Source organism: Acomys russatus, chromosome 9 (genome assembly GCF_903995435.1).
Source record: "Acomys russatus chromosome 9, mAcoRus1.1, whole genome shotgun sequence".
Taxonomy (NCBI): domain Eukaryota; kingdom Metazoa; phylum Chordata; class Mammalia; order Rodentia; family Muridae; genus Acomys; species Acomys russatus.
This window is the reverse complement of record NC_067145.1, coordinates 29,944,965-29,965,959: the sequence shown is the minus strand read 5'-3', so window position 1 is coordinate 29,965,959 and position 20,995 is coordinate 29,944,965. Positions and strand designations below refer to the sequence as shown.

The following is a 20,995-nucleotide window of genomic DNA, read 5'->3' as shown; positions in this document are numbered from 1 at the left end:
TGTATGGTAGACCTTAGACACTTGGATTTTTAGATAAGTAATCAATTAATAGACAATATATTTCTAGATATACAGATGGATACAAGTAGATAGATAATAAATAACAGGTGGGCGTGTAGAGGACAGATACCTACATGCAACATACATAGATGACACCCAGAGAAGCCGGTTGTGCCACTACCTGCGTCCATTTTCACATGATAATTGCATGTGCGGCTAGAAGCTCTAATCAGAGTTGGGACTTCAGGGGAGGGTATCAGGCACTGTTGGTGCCATTCCTTGATTCAGCAATCTTGACATTATTTAAAGTTGTCTCTGCACTCCCAAGTTTATTGCGGTTCCCAGATGGGGATTGCTCTCTTCCAAGCATTCTTATGCTGGAATCAAAAAAAGACTTAAAATTATAACATTGGGGTAGGGGATCTTTAGTAGCTGGGAAACGGAAGGTTTTAGGACCCTGTGCTTGATTCTGCAGGAAAGCTGTTTATATAACCATTGGGTGGAACTCCTAGAGTGTTTATTTAAATCCTTTTTGCCCTCATTTCTGTCTGTCCTGTACATCAAAACCTCACGCAATGATCAACCATTTTCCAATGCCTCCTGATAAATGTACTTCATAGTTAACTTTAATTTGTCCCATGCCTGTCGAGTTGTGGTTTGCTGTGGGTTGTCCTGTCATTCAGTAGGGACCATGGCTGCTTTCTGCTTGCAGTTTTAAGTGGAATAAATACTATGGAGTCACCTTCACGTCCTGTGTCTCTGTTCAGGATTCTGCACCCCAGCTCTCTTCATTTTTAAGTACCTGTGCATATTCACCCAGTGGATTTTGATATTGAGACCCTGAGGGATATCTTCTTATATGAAACTTAATCTACTTGTGTGAGCTGTGGCTATTAGTAAGGTCACTTTGTATCTATCTGTTTAATTGTGTCTTCCACCTATTGAGTGTTTTCTTGTACCTCACATTTCCTGCTACATCTTAAAGCCCAAGTCATATTCAGAATATTTTTTATTTTTATAAACTTTTTTGAGAATTTTATACATGTATATAATGAAATATGATAGCACTCATCCCCCATTTCATCCGCCCAGCTCCTCCCGTATCCTCCCTGATGAATTGCTTTGTAATTTATATTAACATTTAATAAGAATCCAAGATACATTTTGATTTGTTGAAACATTTAATTATTGAAACATCTATAAATAAACAGTGCTTTTCAAGCGTCTTCCCTTATGATGTGAGAGTCTAGAAGAAAAGGATTGCTCATGACCTTTATTACATGGCCAGGACATTTTTTAAAGATGACTGAATCTTAGCATTTTCTCATCCTTTGTCCTCCCATCAGTATCTGTTTATGCAACCCATATTTAACTTGTGACATTTCCAGGAAATCATACATAATCTTCGTTGCTTCCAGGAAGCATCTATATATTTTAAAACAATATTGCTCAGGTTGTCTTTCATGTTCAAAGCTCACTTTTCTAACAAAACCTCCTATCACTGAGTAAAGCAGGATCTCAGAGTGAGAACAAGGCCACATGACTGCATGAAGCATCGGGAAGTCCATTTGCGCTGTTTGTGCTGGTCCCATCTAAACTCAGCGCTCTCCTTCTCTGCCCCGCTGGTCTCAGGAGCCCCCACTACATAACATGCCTGGTGTCTTTATCCATCCACTCTGCTCTGTATTGTTGTCACCCTTACACTGCATCTATCTTGTTCTTCTTCTTGTCTGGTTTTCTTCTGTTGGTGAGCTGAGTTTATCAGCTGTTGGCTTGACTGGAAAAAAGAAAGAATCTGTACTGTTTGTTTCATTCAAGTCATCATTTCCACAATCCCTGCCTTTATTTTTCATTTTAAGAAAGGGTGAGAGCTGTGCTTTCTTTATGAAGTTAGCAATGTGACTTCCACTTATCAGCCATCTGCTCCAAATTCAGTATGCCCATCAGCAACAGCCTTACTCATATCTGAAGCCGTGCCCCAAGCCCTACCTGGATGAAGGATGCTAGTGAGGGGCTGCACTAGAGGGTGCCACTTCCTCTTGGTGCCCATTGTGGCCACATAAATGGTGTGTCTCTGCAGAGAACTCTCATGATCATTCGGAGAGCAGGGGATGCTCCCAGACTATGCCTGGCCCTGACTCTGTCACCTGCTCCTGCATATTGTGGGTACATTTGAACCTCGGTTTCACTGCCTCTGAATTGGGCACAATACCTTTACACCCATCATAGATATGTTGTACAGATTAAAATTCTACAGATTATTATATTCCTGCATTATGCATTTCATTAGCCACTAGCTATCATTGCTATGATAATGAAAATCAATAAAATAGATAGATTTTAACACTTGAGTTACCAGCACAGATTATTTGCAGGTGTTTGAGAACATTGGAGTGTGTGTGTGTGTGTGTGTGTGTGTGTGTGTGTGTGTGTGTGTGTGTGTGCACATGCACAAATAACCTATATGTTGTTGTTAAATCCTGCATACAATCCTTTGGAATGAATTCTCACTAAGTGTTCCTCTGATTGGCTACTGTCACAGTCTGAGTCACTGAGACCTAGACTAGTGCTGAGCTAGAAAATGTGGTCCTTAAACATGGATTTTCTTTGCCCCAACTTAGTAGAAGGATATCAGGCATACACAATAATTTCAAATGCTTGTGTATATAAAGTTAGCACTATTGACTACATTTTCAATATTGACTGGTGATTATGCAAATTACGACACAATCCATTTTTAAGGAGACCCACGTCCTGCAGCTCTCCTCATTCCCTAGACTTCCCCAAGAGTGACTGAAGAACAGTAGATGGTGTGACATTTGCAGCATGGATTACTTGAAAACTTGTTAATGTCAAGATTAAAACACTTCATGAGGGGGACAATTCCAAAGAACCATATAGAAACTATAAATTAAGTATTTAGTCAGTGTCTTGGTCACTCTCCTATAGCTGCGAAGAGACAGCAGGACCACAGCAAACTCTTATAAAAGAAGTCATTTATGTGCAGCTGGCTTACCGTTTCAAAGATGTAGTCCATTGTCACCATGGCAGGTAGCATGGCGGCGTGCAGGCCAACATGGTGCTGGAGAAGTAGCTGAGAGTTCAACAGCTGCATCCGCAGGTGCAAATAGAAAGAGCCCCTGGACCTAGCCTGGGCTTTTGAACCCTCAAAGCCTGCCTCCCCTTACCCCACCCCAGTAGCACACTTCCTCCAACAAGGCCACACCTCCTTCTTAAATAGTGCTCCTGTCTATTAGATGCTTAGTGTCTAGTGACAAAGCATTCAAATAGATGAGCCTGTAGGGGCAAGTCTTACTCAAACCACCATGGTTAGCTAGAGGCAATACCTAAAATGTTATCTAATTACATCTTCTAATGATATTGCCAAGGGATTCTGCCCTCTGATAGCTACTAGTGTTCAGGACCTGATTGATGGTGAAGAATCCAGCCAGAGGGTACCTAAGAGTAAGAGAAAAGGAAGTTACTAGTCTGTAGCTGTCTTGAGACAAGAGAAGGTGTCTGAAGGGGTGATTTCCAGGGATGGGAGCCTGGAAATTATGCCATTATTGTCCTACCTGTCCTATGGGTTTCTTTCCTTGATTATCAGTCTCCTCACAGTGCCACAGGGAGACCTGCTTCCTGGAAAAAAAATGGAATTATCTAAGCTTTCTCAAAAAATGACACTTCTGACTTTTAAAAACAGATATTCTTATGGAACTCTGACCACACACTGTCTAGCCGACTAGAAAGAACTTCCCCAGAATCCACCAGCCTGCCACGCTCAGCTCCCCACTTGGCAGTTGCTTGAAAGCTTTAAAGATAAGACAAAGGGACCCTGAGAAATGGTGAAAGTCAATACTGCTGTCACTGTGTAGCAGCCACAGTGACTATTGCTGGGTCTGCTGCCGCCACCTCTGCCTTTGTTTCCCCATGCTCATCTCCACACCCTACCATCCAGCCCTGACAGACAACTCTCAGTTTTATAGAAAGCAAGGAAATGCTCAGTATTTCTTAGCAAGCAAATCTCCCTGAAGGTACCATGGACTATTGCTGTGATGGGAATGTACGTATGACCTTCTGCATCCTTCATCTAGAGGGCTGGTACTGAAGAGACTCAGGGAGAACATGGGCTGACCTCACACAGTACGTCAGAAGGCTGGGCGCTGAGTCTGAGAAAAAGCCTGGTCGATCTGTTTCATTGTTTTCTCTCTGAAAACTTATTGTATTTAAGGCAATTTGTGGTTCCTTGTCACCAGAACACTCACATGGAACTTGAGAAGGACCTTAACTAGAGCCTGCTGGCTTAAGTCCTTGAAGTCTTCCCACTGGGCATGATCCCAAGCCTCAGGGACTGAGCAGCTGTGCTCCAGGCTCCCGCAGCACAGAGTCAGTAGATACAGAACACTTGAAACATACTCAGAGGGCTGGAGAAATCCTGTGTGCATATTTACCTAGGTATAAACATCCAAGAAGCAACAGGGTAGAATGTCAAAAAAAACCCTGTGATAGAGGGGGTGACACCATTGTGCTCTCATGTTTGTGGTAAAAGGAAGATGCGCAGCAAGGAAGTACTGCCTCCTCAGAGGGGCCCCTGACTCGAATACTACCAAATCTGTGTGTATGGGGAGGGTTATGGCTGTAGTTGATGTGGTACGAACCCCTCTGCTTCTCAAGGGAACAGCACACACTCAGTTAAACAAAATGAAGCCATTACATGGCGTGAATCCCCACAGCTGGGGAGAGGAGCTTTTCTGGGGAGTGGGATGGTGGCTGTGGTTTAAAAGAGGATGGCCAGGAGCCAGCTCCAGTGCAGGGTCATGCAAGAGTAATGGCTGTCAACTGGAGTTGTCTGTGCATGGGGGTGGGGGGGGGGGCCTTGCAGGGTGAGCCGCGGGTCATCAACATAAGGCCTATCTACCCACTGATTTTAAACACTGTCAAATTTACAAGATACCCAGATGGCCCCAAAATTATTTTCTCTTGTGATCCATAACTGTCTGTCATTTGCTGATTCTCCAACCGCTTTTGACCAATAGGGATCCACCCACCCACAAGTTCAGAGCACCTGGGTTTCAGTTTGAGCTTCTGAGACGAGGATGAACTGCCCCTACTCATCTCAATGCAAAATCACTTCAGATTATTTGCATTTTCTCCGTATTTTACTTTTTCCTCAGCCACACCTAATTTGCAGCGGTCCCACATAACAGCAGGTCTTTACTGAGTCATCCCCAAGATACATTTTCTTAGGAACAAGCCTCTTTTTTTCATGCCCATGTTTCACGAAGCTACACCAGACCTAATTACATTACACAGTTCCAGTGACAAGATCAGCTGGCATAAACAGGTTTTAAAGGCTGGTGTGGGTGGAACCCAAAAGACACCAGTGGCAGCAAAAGGCTGCGGACATCCAAAGGCAAACTTGGCATCTCCAAGGTGTTGCTTCAGTGGTGGGTGAGGACAGAGAGTCCCCTCAGGAGGTCAAGAGGAGTCCCAAGGGGTGGATGTCTCTGCTCAGTGTGAGTGCACATCAGCCTCCAGTGAATCCAAAGTGAGCTCATGGGCAGGGTGGAGACCACCCAGGCCATACAACTGATGGCTCAGGAAGAATGCAGCAGGCACATGGGACTACCAGGATAGAAGAGAGGGACGAGAGAGGGTATGGTGGGAGCCTGCCAGTGCCTTGGTGTTTTGGTGGTAGGGGAAGGTAAATACAGTCTGGGTAACCAGGGGCCAGGCCGCAGCTGGGAGTATCCTGAGTGCCTCTGCCTGCCTTGTCCAAGAACAGAATGAAAAAAAATCCATACTTTTGCCCTCCATGAGCACGAGAATTCCCTACTTCCTAAGGTGAATGAATCATCTGGGAAGCTTGGAGGGATAAACTGTTGGAGATGATTTCCCCTAATTTCCCAGGTAACTTGCAGCCTGCCACCAAGGCACATAGGTGGCAATGTTCCTGGAGCAGACCCTAAGCAAAGAACTTGCAGACCCAAGTACCCAAGGAGCAGCTTTCTCCTCTGTGGGAAGCCAGAAGGAGCTTTTGAAATTTGACCATGGAAAGCTCTAGTTATTTCCAACAGAAAAAAGAGGGCAAGTGTGAGCCTCAGTGCAAGTGGGGACAGAACCTGCCCCAGTTTCATCTCAATCGCTCACTAGCCACCTCACATCTTAGACTATACTTTCTCAGAGACAAGGCTGGTAAACAGGAGTCACTTCTGTTGCCCTACCAGGCTCAAATCCACACCTTTCTCTTCCTGTGCCTGGTGGAAACTACATGAAGGGTAGATTCCCCAGGGGTCACGAATCCACCTTCATTCAGGAACAATTTAGTCCCTCTAAGAGGCGTCCTGAGAAGTGTAGTGCCACAGCCCAGTGTCCAGCAGGGAGAAAGCTTTCAGCTGGACAGCTTCTGTGGAAACAGGGACAAATTGAGACCCTTCAGAACATGGAGGTCACCTTGCTGTCTGTGTGTCTCCCAGAATTCTCTAGTCCTTGTCTTTGCCTGTGTAAATGAAGCTCTGTGGTCCTGACTGATTGCTTTTATGATCATGGCAATGATAGGACAGTAAGAGAAGAAAATCTGGTAAGAATAATATTTTGGCCTCTGATAAGTAAACCTTTACACGCCTTTGGTTCCTTGCAGTTTATAAAATTAATGCCACTTCGACTCCTTTGGAGCAAACTTTTGTTGTCTGGCTCTGCCTGTTTCAGCAGAGAAATCCTGCATCTAGACACAAAAACAACTCTGGTCTGGCTCACTATAAATCTGTCCTTGTGCTCTACAAAGGAAAAAGAAGTGGGGTAAGTTTTTCAGGCTAAGTGGCAATCCTCAAGGTGCTGGAGAGGGCCTGGCTTCCTTTGTCAGGCCCTCTCCTGACAAAGCAATTGTCCGGGGTGGACTTTCTGTTCTGACATAGAATGCAGGGCCAGACACTGGACAAACTCCTAGACAGACGCATCACAGGAGACAAAAGAAGGTCCTGACCTTCTGGTCAGTGTGTGTATGTCCTCTGTGTAAACCACCGTTAGTGAAGTAGGGAGGAGATAGTGCACCGCCCAGGCTGCACCCCGATTTCTGTGCCTCCTGTGCTGGCTGCATGTTAGAAGGACGTGGAGAGTCTAGGTGCGTTGTTCAAGAGATCAGTCCTTGAAGACTGTGACAGTCTATCAAGCCTATGACTGCCAGGCTCCACATCTCACCTCTGGTTACATAACAGGCTCCTGCAGAGTTGGGACTTGCTTTGAAGCTGGCATTCAGAGACTGTGGGAGAATGCTCTTTGGCAGAGACCGATCCTAAGTTTCCATCACACCTGATAAGAAAGGAGATCTGCAGGGCCTCAGCCACATGCCTCCTCCTCCTCCTCCCTTCTGTCCCCTGACCCCAGGCTGTGTATAGCCTGCTTATGCTCTAAATTGTTTTTTTATTGTCCCCCTATGGAAAGGGCAGCTTCTTCAAAGTGCCTATGTGAATTGTTATATTTAAACCATCTCCTTTCGAAAGGAGAAGGATCTCACGTGACTTCCGTATATGATGATGGGACTCCTGTGACTCGGAGCTTAGCTAGCACTCATTCTCTCCAGAAGCAGCCAGCAGCACGTGGCTGCTACATGCTGAGTGTGCATGTGCCCTGGTTGGGAGGGAGGCATCACAGAGCTCATCAGGGCTCACTTACAGATGTGTAGAAGACCGTTTAGTCATAAGAAAACTGATTGTGTTGACAATGCTACTGTCTGTGAAAGGCAGGCTAAAGACACATCTGCGGGTATGGAAAAGACTCCCCTGGTAGTAATTGCTAAGGCCAGAGCCTCCAGGCTGTTATGGCTCTCTGTGTTCTCATGTATCAGATGAGGCCTAGGTACGTGCACCTGACTCTCTTCACAGCTTCCTATGGAGGTGTTGTGACTGGGATTTGTGTGGCCATCGTTCTCCACGCTTACTGCACCCAAAAGCACCCACTGAGGGTTAACCTGGAAAACATAGGACAGAGTGCCAGACCTTGAAGCTCTAACAAAGCTGATAGAGACCAGGTGAAAGCCGCATGTGAGAAATGAACACAGGAGGTATTTACCTGGGAAACATCTAGTATCTGGTGTGTTAGTCAGTGCTCTGTTACTGTAACAATGGCGATGAATGAACTAAAAAGGAGAAATGATTATTTTTAGCTCACGGTTCTGGAAGTTTCCATAGCTGATTATTGTGTTGCACGGGTTTGTAGGGAAACATGGCATCATAATAGGAAGGCAAAGGTGAGAAAGCAGTTACCTCATACTGGCCTAGAAGCAGAAGAGAGACCAGACCAGCTGGAGTCCCAGCATCTCTTTAAAGGACATTCCTCAGTAACCTAATTTCCTGTCACTCCCCCCCCCAAGACCTCTTAGTATTTCCTGCATATCACAATTGCACCAAGGGCTGGTACCAAGTCTCCAACACCCCTAACTATAAGGAACATTCCAGATCCAAACCTTAGTAGCTGTTGGCCAGTACAGACAATGTGAAATGAATGATCCCAGGAAATACAACTTACAGTCTGAGAGAAAAAAGCAACTCTCTCCACTGCTCACAGTGGAGGTGAGGTCCACAGGAGTAGCCCTTTGAAAGAGCCCTCCCGGTGAAAGCCACATACACCAATACACCATATCCTACCTGGGAGCCCTGACTGGCTGTTTCCACTGGTAGACACAGGTAGGTTAGACAAAGCAGGGGCTGCTGTGGTCCCCAGCCAGCTCCTGCTCAGGAACCCTCATTAAGGCAGCAGAGAATCAGAGAGTACTGCAACTCTTCCCTAAGCTGCAGTGAAAGCACTTCTCCTGAGATCTCCCCGTGAAGCAAAACAGACTCTTGGCACTTGCAGACACAGTCGGCACGATCTCCATTCAGTAGGCTTTGCTCAATGACCTGCAGTTCAGGGAGAAGGGCAGAGAAGGGATCAACCCAGTGGGAACAGCTTAAGACGGAGAAGACAGGAGGAGGTGTGGGAAGCCTGTGAGGAGCCAAGATGTCTCTCACAGTCCCAGCATGGACACCGATTACCATTTATAAGGCTGCACGGCTGAGAGCAAACGTAAGAAATGGGAAAATGGAAGAGCAACATGAAAGCACACATAGGTGGCCAAAGAGCAGCCAAGAGGACTGAAATGCAGAGCTGTGACAGTCACACAATGGCAGCAGACAACAGTCCCTCGCGAGAGGGATGCGCCATTTACTTGTTTTTCATATAATAAAAAGCACTCCTCTTGCTGATACCCTGAGGTAAAGTGTTCCCACAGTTGACACGGGACCAGTTCCTGGAGCCCTTCTGTATTTGTTCTTTATGTGTCTCAAAATTTACATTACAGGCCTTTTACAATTTGCTTTAAAGTGTAATGGGATCTTCTCGGGAATAAAACAGCATAAGGTTTTTCCAGATGAAACTGAGTCCGCACAGCCTGATGCAGCTGAGTTTGAAGGCACCGTGGACCTCCACGTAGCCATCAGCAGCTCTGGGAAGATGCTATCCTTTCTTTTCCAGCTTCCTCTCCTTTCAGACTTACTGCCTTAGTCTTAGGACCGGCAAAGGAGTTCCAAACTGGACCAAGGAGATGGCTTAATGGGCAAAAGCACCCACTGCACTGCAGTGTGTGTCCTCGTGGTCCCTGTGTCCTGACTGAGCATCATGGCCACAAAGCCCTCTACACACCTTGCAGGGCACCACTGAGCTGCCCTAGGACTCGCCTCCCATTTCCAGCCAGCACACCTATCAACAACTATGCTTCTAAAACTAGAGAAAGAATCCACAGTGTAGCTTTGGGAGCAAACACTGAAGAAACTGAAATGATGATGAGGTGTGTCACCCCCTCACATTATCACAAGAATGTGACATGGCCGGAGTGACTGCAGGAGAAATTGAATCAAGCCTGAATTACCCAGCTGCTGAGGAATAAGAAAGAGAGAGATACACGCACGTGTGAAATACCACGGTGCATTAGATATCATAGTGGTATTGTGGTCGTGTTTTTTTTTTTTTTAAACACAAAGAATTTGAATCTTTCAGGACTGAATGCAGAAATAACCGTCTGAAATTTACACACAAAGGTCGTCTTGAAATAGCTGCATCTGAAGTTTGAATACGAATGTTACATAAGTTAAGGGCAGGTGTTAACTGAGGGCTGTTGAAGCTGAGTGTGTGTAAGCACAAAGGTCTTGTATTTGGTATAGGATTGAAGTTTTCTATTTTTACATTAAAAAATAAAATAAAATAAAGGCCGATCAGAGTTCTGTTCTAAGGTGGGCTATTTGCAAGTACAGAGAAACCAGATCTGCCTTAAAGGTTGAGAGACATACCCAGCGCCCGTAATATGGGCAGAAATGGCCTCTCTATGAAAACTATGGCCGGAAAACACTACATTTATGTAAGGTGTCACTAGGAAACCATAGGCCTCTGTCACCGCACACATGCATCTATTGTCTTTGAGGTAGGACACCATCCCTCCCCTCACTATGGGCTTCTGTGTCCCCTACCAGCTGGTCTGTGGGAAACTGGAGTACGTGTAGCCGGACATGCGGTGGGGGCACTCAGAGCAGGCCTGTGCAGTGCACACGGAGGGCACACTACCATGAAGAGCGCATCTCAGCCAGACTGTGTCCACAGCCTTCGCCCCCTGGCCACCAAGCCTGCAACTCTCAAAGCTGCCCACCTGCTTGGAGCACTGGGCCCTGGGCAGAGGTAACCAGGTGTCGGGCTGAGATGGGGTGGCGGCTGGACTCCACAGTGTGGAGTGCAAGCTCTGAGGCCTGGAGCATCCAGCCAAGTCTGAACATTTTCCTACCTTTGCTGAGAGTTTCTGCTCACTTGCAGTGCTCGCGGACCTGTGGAAAGGGATGGAGGAAGAGAACGGTGGCCTGCAAGAGCACTGACCCCTCGGCCAGAGCCCGGCTGCTGCACGACACTGCCTGCACTTCAGAACCCAAGCCCAGTACCCATGAGGTCTGCCTGCTCAAGAGATGCCACAAGCACAAGAAGCTACAGTGGCTGGTATCTGCCTGGTCCCAGGTATGCTCACCAGATTCCCTCAGAACAGAGTCAACCTCTCTTCCCCCAAGCTGCCTTGCTTCTGCCTCCTCTACCATCACTGCATCTTCTCACAGCATCCAAGTTCAGTTTCCCGAGCCTTCAGCCAATCTCCTCTCTGATTCCCAGATCGCCCGCCTCACTGGCATTTATGCTGACCCCCCTCAATGTCCAATCCATCCTCACAATGGCACCAGTAACTGAGGACCATCAGTCGCCCTTACCAAGCCCTGTGCAGCTCAGGAAGATGTGCTAACTCAGAAAGCGCTGAACCCATTTCTCCACATGGTCTCGATGGGCAGCCAGCTTATGTTTGTAGAAACGCCTTAGGTTGCTCAAGTGTAGCCAACCACAGCATGAGTGGGAATGAAGAACAAGTCCTCCTTCGTGCTGACTGGAGATATTTAGACACCACACAGGAAGACTAGCCATAGAGGTCTGAGCTTTGAATGTAAAAGTTTCCTTACCAGTTTTGGCCTAAGTGAGCCCAAAGGAGCCTCAGAAATCTTCCACACCAGCCACAGATGTACTGTCTATGTACAGTATTTAAAAAAAAATTATTGTTCTGAGTCCAGGACAGTCAAGGCTATTATGCAGAGAAACCCTCTCTTGAACTCACCCCCCACCCAAAAAAAAAAAAGAAAGAAAAAATAAAACAAAACACTGTTCCCCAAGGCCAAAGGGAAAGAAAGCCACTAACTGTTCCTGCTCCCACTTCCCAGAGAAGGTCCTAAGGTGTGCCATTTCCCGACACACCTCTGCCTATGTAGGAGCTGGGCAGAAGGACCACTCAGACTTGCCATGTATCCCACAGGGAGCAAAGGCTATCCCCCCTCCTATCAAAGCCTGCTTGCTTCCTTTCCATGAACCACACAGGTTTCTAAAGAAGGTTCCTGAACCCTGGAATACTCTAGGGACCCAGATTGCAGCTGCAGAGGAGGCATGGGGGTGATAGGGAGCTGTGATTCACTATGGATCCTTGTTCATAAGAGTTCTCTAATTTATCAGTGACAGGACAACACTTCAATTTCTTAGTATAAGTGTCCTCAGGATCACCCCTCACGCTGTTTCTGTCAGCACTGTCACTATTAATTGCCCATAATGCTATGCTTCTGGGCTCCATTGTTTATCGTTTGTTTTGAGGTAGGGTCTTAACTTTGTCCTCCTCCCGCTTTCAGCCTGACAGGTGCCATGAGTCCCTGTGCCACAGCACCCAACCTCAGATGCTCTTAATGTCGGATATTACAACGCCTTTTCAAATGCCAAGGCCCAAGCCGCAGAATGTCCATATTCATATAAGTGTTAAAGCTCAAAGGGAGACACTTTGGGCACTGATTCCACTCAAACGTCCCTCTTCCCCCTCCCCCTGCTCCCCCCAACCCCCACCCCGCTTCTTCACAGTGCTCTGTGACATGTGAGAGAGGGACTCAGCAGAGAGTTCTCGGGTGTGCTGAGAAGTACATCTCTGGAAAATACCGAGAGCTGGCCTCCAAGAAGTGCTTGCATCTGCCGAAGCCTGCCCTAGAACTGGAACGTGCCTGCGGCCTGTTTCCCTGTCCCAAGCACCCTCCGTATGCTGTTGCAAGGCCCCCAAGAGGCAGCTGGTTTGCCTCACCCTGGTCTCAGGTGAGATGCTGATGCACATGGCTGGCTCATATGGGAGAGGCAGCTCCCTGTTGGGTGTGTCCTCTGAAGTCCACAGAGCCTCTCAGGCCTTGCTCTCCTGCGTGTGGGTGGCCCCTTGAGGGTGGGTGTGGCATGCTGTGGATGGGCTCCACATGTTGCTGAACTATACTGGGCCCCTGTGTGTCATTGCAAATGTTTATGCCGACAACTGTAAGGAAATGTAATACTGTTGGTAAAACCTGGGCAGAGGTCCCCAGAGATGGGTGTGAATGGAAAAAGTATGAGTTCCATAATAAATCAGCAGTGCTTAGTTTACAGCCAGCCGAGTGGCTGTGAGAAGGACATGGGGATTTCGGGTGGTGCCTGAGCCCTTGGAATAGCAGGCTGGGCTGAGGGTCTGCAGGGTCCCTCCAGAGCAGTGGTTCTCAATCTGTGGGTCACAATCCCTTTGGGAGTTGGATGACCGGTACACAGAAGCCACCTAAAACAATTGGAAAGCACAAATATTTACATTACAATTCATAGCAGTAGCAAAATGACAGTTATGAAAATAATTTTATAGTTGGGGGTCACCACAACATGAAGAACTGTATTAAAGGGTCACCAGCATTAGGAAGGGTGAGAACCACTACACTAGGGGTTTTGGGTACACACACATTCGCCACCTCCTTACCCATTACGTCACCTCTGCTGTGACGTCTTTGGCTTGCCTTCCTTCCTTGTCTTGTTTCTGCTTGATTTCTGGGCAGTTTCATCCTGTGGGCTTCTGTTTCTCAGGCCCTGAGTTCTGAATGGCCATCATTCATCTATGCCCTGCCTTCTGACCTCTCACTGCCTAGTCTTGGTGCTTCCAAGTTGGGTGAACTTAGAGCCAAGGGCTGTTGAGGCTTGCATGTGACTTTTGTCGCTCCAACCACCTCTCAGGCCCCCATCTACTCAGGATGGTCATTTTATGGTACTCTGCTCAAACAGCCAGAGAGAGGCACACAGCTCAAGTCCTGCCTCCATGATCTACTCCCGCTAGCTAGGCCTCACCTCCTAAAATTTCCACAACATCCACAAACAGCCTCACCTGCTGACGACCAAATGTTGAGACACCTGACCCTGTGCAGGGTATTTTACATTTAATCCTCCCCAGTGGCTGCAGGGAACTCCTCAATCTGGCAACCACATTTCTTGTTCCAAGGCTAGAAACTATTTTCACGTAAGGATTTAAGAGCCAGGCAAAGTCACCACTCATTGCAAGCAAAGAAGTGTCAGTCTTCATAGTTTGTCCTGAATAGGAAATAACTGTTTGGAGGAATAGGTGCCAGGTCAAAGTACTAGACAGGGCTTATGGTCATGTGACCCACATGACTAGTGGAGTTGGCCAACCAAGGTGCTCCAGCCCAGCAGTGATGAACTCTCCAGTCGAGGTCTCTTTTCTTGGAGTGTATAAAGGTTTATCAATGCTTTCTTTAGACCCAAACCTAAAACTCAGTGTAGCTCTTCAATAGCTTTGGTGGCCCTGAAATGCCCAATCTGTCTAATGAGTCATTTGTATCCACTGGCTACAGTTTATGTCCACTGTGATTCATTTGTTGATGCAATACCCTTTAAGGAGCAAGAAATAACTCATGGCGTATATTTGCCATAAGCATTTGCAGCCTTGACCCTGCCCATAAACTGTGGAACTTTTTCAGGTTGTAGTAATACATGGTCCATGAATGGCTGGCCCTCCACTACAGACAGGTTACTCTTGTCCCAGTTAAAGGACATTGTGGCGATTTGCTATCTGGGGTCAGACTCAAATAGTTTTTGTTTATTCTCTTGTTTCATGGTGTACCATGGTATACGTTTAACCTAAATCATTTTAGACATGTGTACTGAGGACATGGTTCCCGTGCTGTGGAGTCTGGGAGTAGCTTAAGTGCGATCACCTGTTAAACTCTACTCACCTCTCATGTCAGAGATGAGGGTGTCAAAGCTTGCCAGAGCAGGGCCAATTCACCAGGGTAGTACAGATTATTTGGGAAGGCCATTGACTACGAGGGGTCAGCATCTGTGTCACAGATGACACTGTTGGCTTCCAAAGGTGACAACTATGATTGAAATGCTGTGACAACTACACAGAGAGAAAGGATGTGAAGCATACACAGAGTACTGACAGACCTGCAATGATTCGGGCTGGATGCTGCCCGCTGGATGCAACCGCTCACCAGCTCTCATCTCCCAAAGCCTTAAGTGGGGCATGGGAAAAAAGAACCAGCTCAGAGCCATTGATGGACAATCTGCAATTTACATCTCCTAAAGGCATGGTAGTTCATGTTTGGAATTTGCAGAAACTTCACAGGCCTACCCATAACTACATTAGAAGTTATTGTGGGTAAGGGTTCTGTGCAATCCGATTCTAAACAGCAAGGGGCCGTAATCTCCTTGACCCTTGGGAAAGCTCTAGATTTGGACAGGAAGATGCTAAATTCAGGGGAGGACTTAATGGTGCCTCTCAGTAGAGGCTCTAGAGAAGGTGGATAACAGGATGGGAACCTTGGTTCCCAGGAGCTGGCATGTGCTTCTCTATCTATTGCTCTCTGTGTTTGAAGGCCAGGCTGGGCACTGCATGAAGCCCATGGTATCCGTAGCCCTACGAGTTCAATGGAACCCAGAAGCTCAACACCCATCCTCACTGAAAAATTAGCAACTACCATATTCCAGAAAGACCCATGTTACAAAGAGGTGGCTTTGCTCTCATCACATTTGAAAGTGCCCATAGCAGGCACTGTTATTTGAAATGTGCCTGTTCCGGTTCAGCACTGAAAAGGGAGAGTGATCTTTTTTGCGACTCATCCAGCATGGAGCACCTCTGTATGTGAGCTGCTGGTCTCTCCAATGTGCAGATAGCTTCTGACCCAGAAGCATTCTGAAGTCTGAGAGGCAGGAATGGAGAGGGTTAGCCTTTTTGGATATGAGTGGAGGCAACAACATCCACAGTCTCCCAGAGAGCATGGGCTTGGTGCGGTGGTCTTCTTCTTCTTGAGAAAGGAAATGTGCTCAGCCTGGAGAAGATCACTCCAGCCTATAAGTGCAAGAGGGCCGACCCCACCTGATGGACCCTGGACAAGGGGGTGGCTCCTTCTCACATCTGGCCTTCAGAACTGGGCAAAGTCTTTACAGGAGTTCTTGGGCAGTGGTCTGTTATCTGAGTTCTCCATGTGATTCTAATCCGGGTGCCCGAGACTACAACCCAGGAGGTTTAGACAGGTGTCTGCAGCAGGTGTCTGTGGCAGGTGTCCATGGCAGGTGGCTGTAGCAGGTGTTTGTGGCAGGTGGCTGCATAGAGAATCAACTGAGCAAGCAGAGGTCAGGATGACCAAGCAACAGGCTAAGTCCTTGGCAGCTGCAGAAAAATGGCAAAGCTTTGAGGCTCCAGACTCTCCATTGAACATTCTTTCTCCCAAAGTTGCTGCCATTGACTTGCCCACAGAAAACATCACTCTGAGCCTCCTGGCCCCTGCTCCCTCCGTGCCTTCTCCTGGTCCCTGCTGTGATAAAAAAAAATCCTAAACGCATAACTAAGTTTGAAGCCACCATGTTTGAATAATTTATTTAAATGTTTCCATATTTTCCCCTTCTTAAAGGAATAAATACACATTTTAACTTCATAATTTCTTTTCATCTCTTTGTATATTACAATCTTTATCAATTCAGAACATTTCCAAAGTTTTGAGCAGAATTATCTTTTTTCATTTTGCCTATTGTTGAGAAGTTGAGAGGCTGTTTCTTACATGAACATGTTTTCAGTTTTTCATGAGGAATTCTCAAACTCTCTAAACCAGGGCTTCTGAATCACCAGAGATTGTGCCAAACCTGAAACAGGGAGGGGTGGAGAGACTGGGAGGCGAAGGTGCCAGAGTTGGCACTGCTGAGGGCCCAACCTCTCCCTGCTGCTGTCACTGCCAGACTGAGGACCACACTTTGACCAGTGGCTTTGTCAAGTACCCAAGGCCAAGTGCTGAGTCACTTGTGTTCATCACTGAGTATTGAGTTTCTAGAACATTGCCTGGTACAGGCAATGATGAATGATTCACATCTTAATTAAAGGAATCAATCAATGGCCAAACACATCAAACCAAATGTGGATGATTTTGAAACTGCGAAGTACATCCAATCTATGGCCCCCAGCCAGCAGAGGACAGCTGGGAATGCAGCCCAACTCAGAATCATAAACTTGTGTAAAGCATTAGGAGATTTTTTATAGGATTTACTTTGGTAGCTCGGGTGCACAGTTTTCAAGGGTGAGCCTTGTAGAAGATGCTATGGAAATGTGTTATAAAGTTTGGCACATTTGACTGTCACCCTGAGTAGAGTTCTCTGTTCTACTTGAAGATTCAGCTTGGAGGAGAGGCAGGTGATAGAAATGGCTTGATTGCAGGCTTGGTCCTGTTTGGCCATGCCCCAGGAGCCCTCAGTGGCCCATGAGGGGTTGAAGGGGGTGCCTGATATGCACAGAGCAAAGAACAAAGAAAGGGCTGAATTGAGCTTTTGCAGCATGTCAGAAATATGACACACAGTGGGAAACATCTGTTGACCCACCTGACCCTGATAGCAATTCAGAAATAAGACATGCATCTGCCCACAGCATTATTTGTTCTGGTTGCCACAGTTACAAGTTGAAACTGAACTGTGAGTGGCTTTCACTAACACCGATCTTGAAGTAAAGGAGTAAAACTCTAGGAAATGTTCCAGCTGTGGGCTTCAGGGCCATGCTTTACCCAAAGAGGGAGAAATGGGGGGAAAGAAAAGCAATTCCTTCAGCTGAGATTCCCAGCACTCTGTGTGCCCAACTTCCCTCCTGGCTGGAGAAGGGAAGGCAATTTGTTTGATGTGATACTAGTCCCTGGTCCCAGTGAATCTGAGATCATCCTGAATGCTCTGATAGTGGCAGGAAGTGGGGACAAGTCCAGCATCTGGTTGGCAGCCTGCTATGGGCAAGGGAGAGCTGGCTGCTGCTGCCTGATGCTCTGGTCCCTCCATGTGTTGCCTCACAAGTGTGGATGAGGAACTTGAGTGAGTCACGCACTTCCCGAGTTCTCACAGAAGGATTCCCGCAAGTTGTAGCAACTGTCCAGCTCATCTGCCGCACACCAGAACATCCCAACTGAGAATTGACCTCATCTTCTTCCAGGGGTCCCTTTAACTGCTCACATTCCTAACATACTTGAGCCGCCAGCCTTGCTTAAAGACAGCTTATATAATTCAGTCTAGACTTGCACTGTTTTCTTTCTTGGGTGGATCGATCTCCATGGGTCCTCTAGAGCTCCTCCATCATCGGTCTAGCTATTTGCCCTGACATTTTTGCCCACAGCTGGTGTCAGGTGGTTCCTATGCAGTTGTTGTGGCATGTGCTCCTTGACAGCTAGTGAGTAGTGATCTGCTTAGCTCACCCTCTGTTCTCCCTGTGCTACCGCTCTCTGCAGTGCTGAGGTTTGATGTCCTAACTGAAAAGCTTCCTGGCTAGCCTGCTGGCCCTGCCAATAGGAGTCTTGAGCCTTCTGTCCTGAAGGGTCTGGATTTAACACCCGTGTGGCTCCCCAGGCTGCTTGGTGAAGGTGCCATGTTGTCGCTAAAGACACTGTTCCCTCAGACCACAAGAAAGCAGCCTGGTATCCTCCTGCATGCACTAGTTCCCTACGACCATCAGACCACCAGTGACTCATCCAAGAACATTCTAGAAACAGGCTCATATCTGCAGTTAATCTTGAATATGGCTACCCTGAGAGTAGGAGTAGAAGGCAAGCAAGAGGACAATATATAGGGTTTTGTCACATGGGCATGATAAGGCCTGATTCAAGACAAAGCCCCACACAGGGGAGAAAAGTCCCTGGCATTGGTCTCAGGATCAATTTACAATCTCATGCCCTCAAACACCTTAAACAGAAACCAACATAATGTGGGGAAAGCTTCCTTGATGTTTCTATGTAAGAGCTGCCTGTGATAACTTCCCTAGATATAGGATCTGACTCTTTTTCCCCTTTAACACTGTCTATGATTCGAGGAACTCCTAGGCCAAGACGCAGATGCCTGTTCTTACTCAGTACAGCAATGCCTTTAGCAGGTATGTTGTTGCCTTAACATGGCAATCCCAGAAACCCATAGTTTAGGCTGCAGCATCACATCCTGACCTGAGAGCATCCTGACTCAAGAAGGGTGGATGCAGCCATACCCTGGAGCAGCCATATCACAGGCTGGTTGGTGGTGCTCTGATAGAGGGCTAGGCATGCCAGTGGGTGAGCTGGGCTGAGATCCTGGCAGCCTGTGACTGTTGTGCTTTGCCATTGCAGTGCACAGCTAGCTGTGGGGGAGGTGTGCAGAGAAGGACTGTGCAGTGCCTGCTGAGGGGACAGCCAGCCCCAGATTGCTTCCTGCATGAGAAACCGGAGACCTCCTCGGCCTGCAACACTCATTTCTGCCCAATTGCAGAGAAGAGAGGTAGGTGTCAGAGCCCCTCAGCTGGGCCTGGGCATCTCAGATGGTGATGTCAAACTTTGGGAGATGTTCCTTAGAAGACCTTGGGAGACAGGGGTGCTGGCTGAAACATCCTGGAGTTGGGGCCTTGTGTCTGTAATAGCCTTTTCTTCTTTAGACCATATCATCTGGGAGGCAGCCAGTGACTGGGCTCACCCTAAGAACTAGGCAGTTAGCATTCAGTCAATGGCCACGTTTTATACATCGAGAGAGGACAAGGAGTTGGATCAGTGTGTTTAGCACAAGAAGACCAGTTGTGTAAAAAGGGTTTTATGAAAACAACTGTCCTGCGGATCCCTTTTACACCTCAGTTTCTTTGCTGTGAACAAATACTTAACAGAAAACACCTTCAGAATTTGGGGTGTTTTTTTTTCTTCCTTTGGCTTATAGTTACCAGGGAATATGGTCCTGGTAGCAGGGATAGGCATGGTAGTTGGTGGCAGGAATGCGATGTAGCTGGTCACACTGTATTCATACCCAGAAAGCAGAGAAAGGAAAGAAAGTGAGGGTCAGGCTCTAAAACCTCAAGACCCTCCCTTATGGTACACTTTTTCTAGTGCAGCTCAACCCCCTAAAAGTTCCATAACCTTCCAGGATGCCACTACCAACTGGGAACCAACAATGCAGACAAAACAATCTATAAGAGACACTTCACATCAAGCCATAACTGCCCTCGAAGGAAGCTCTTCTTTGGCAGCAATGAAGTCACATTTCTTTGTGCAACAGAGGTAGCTAGTTGGGTACAGTCCTGCTCAGAGGAGTCCCAGGCTAACATGCAGTGTGCTTGTTTCCAGACACCTTCTGCAAAGATCTCTTTCACTGGTGCTACCTGGTCCCTCAGCACGGCATGTGCAGTCACAGGTTCTACAGCAAGCAGTGTTGCAACACCTGCTCCAAGACCAACCTGTGAGCTGGGACCAGTCCTGGCAGCAAGAAGATGATGCCCGTGTGGCAGAGAGAGGTTAGCCCAGATGCAGTGCAGTGTGCACTGAGGTGCATCCAAGGAAGATGCAAAGGAAGAAGAAGGACTGCTGGTCCTCTGACCTAGAGTGCATCCATGTGTTTCTGAGTATGGAAACATATACGTGAACCCACAAAGACATGTTCTGTTCCCCAGGTGGGTGGGGGAAGTGGGATCCTACTGGCTGGCCCTCTGCATGTGAACGGGAGAACCAGTGCTGTAATGCACAGGGAGCAGCTTTCCCTCATGTTTTCATTCGGCCAGATCCAATTTTAAAGACAGACAGAGCTAAGTTAGCAAATGCTGGATGTATTTCTAAATCAGGAAAAACGTTCAGAGCAATCTACCCCCTGCCCCACCCAGCACATCAGGCTCCCTGCTACATCGGAGACCCCTTTGCCTTCATGAAAGGTTGTGGACACTGAGGGGCAGGTGTGTTGTAACTCCCTCCTGCTCCAGTGGCTCCTGGAATAGGTCCCTGCAGAGGGCCTCTGACTTAGGACTTTGTAAACTTGGGAATGGAAATTCCCTGCTAAGGTGCTTCCTGCACTTCCAGCCTTTGGGCTGGAGGAGAAGCTAGGACACTCTGTTTTCTTCCTCAGTTATTTACAGTCAGTTCCTATCTCAACCCGTGCCTCAGTGTTGCTCTGTTTTAAATGAGGGATCAGAAGTACAGGCCACACAAAAATCTAGGTGCCTCTGGGAAGTCAAGGTCCCCAGGAATAGATGTCAATCAAGTGGCTGATGTGCTGCTAAGTTTTAAGCCTTAGGCTGTGGTCTGTGTGCTGAGTGGTTTTAAAAACACACTTCATGAGTTTGATTACTTCTGAGCTGAGATCAATGCCAGCGACCTTCAAA

The 20,995-nt window shown here is 47.2% G+C and overlaps 1 protein-coding gene across 2 annotated transcripts in view; it reads left to right on the top strand.

Moving 5' to 3' along the window:
• Positions 1–20,178, top strand: part of Adamts16 (ADAM metallopeptidase with thrombospondin type 1 motif 16) — a 118,101-nt gene extending 97,923 nt beyond the window's left edge. For both annotated transcript variants that reach the window (XM_051151063.1, XM_051151062.1), the window contains exons 19-23: positions 10,500–10,701; positions 10,834–11,028; positions 12,448–12,672; positions 18,993–19,140; positions 19,971–20,178. In XM_051151063.1, the coding sequence (XP_051007020.1) occupies positions 10,500–10,701; positions 10,834–11,028; positions 12,448–12,672; positions 18,993–19,140; positions 19,971–20,086 (886 nt within the window). In that variant the 3' untranslated portion in view covers positions 20,087–20,178. The remainder of the gene's footprint in view (positions 1–10,499; positions 10,702–10,833; positions 11,029–12,447; positions 12,673–18,992; positions 19,141–19,970) is intronic.
• Positions 20,179–20,995: the final 817 nt, after the last annotated feature.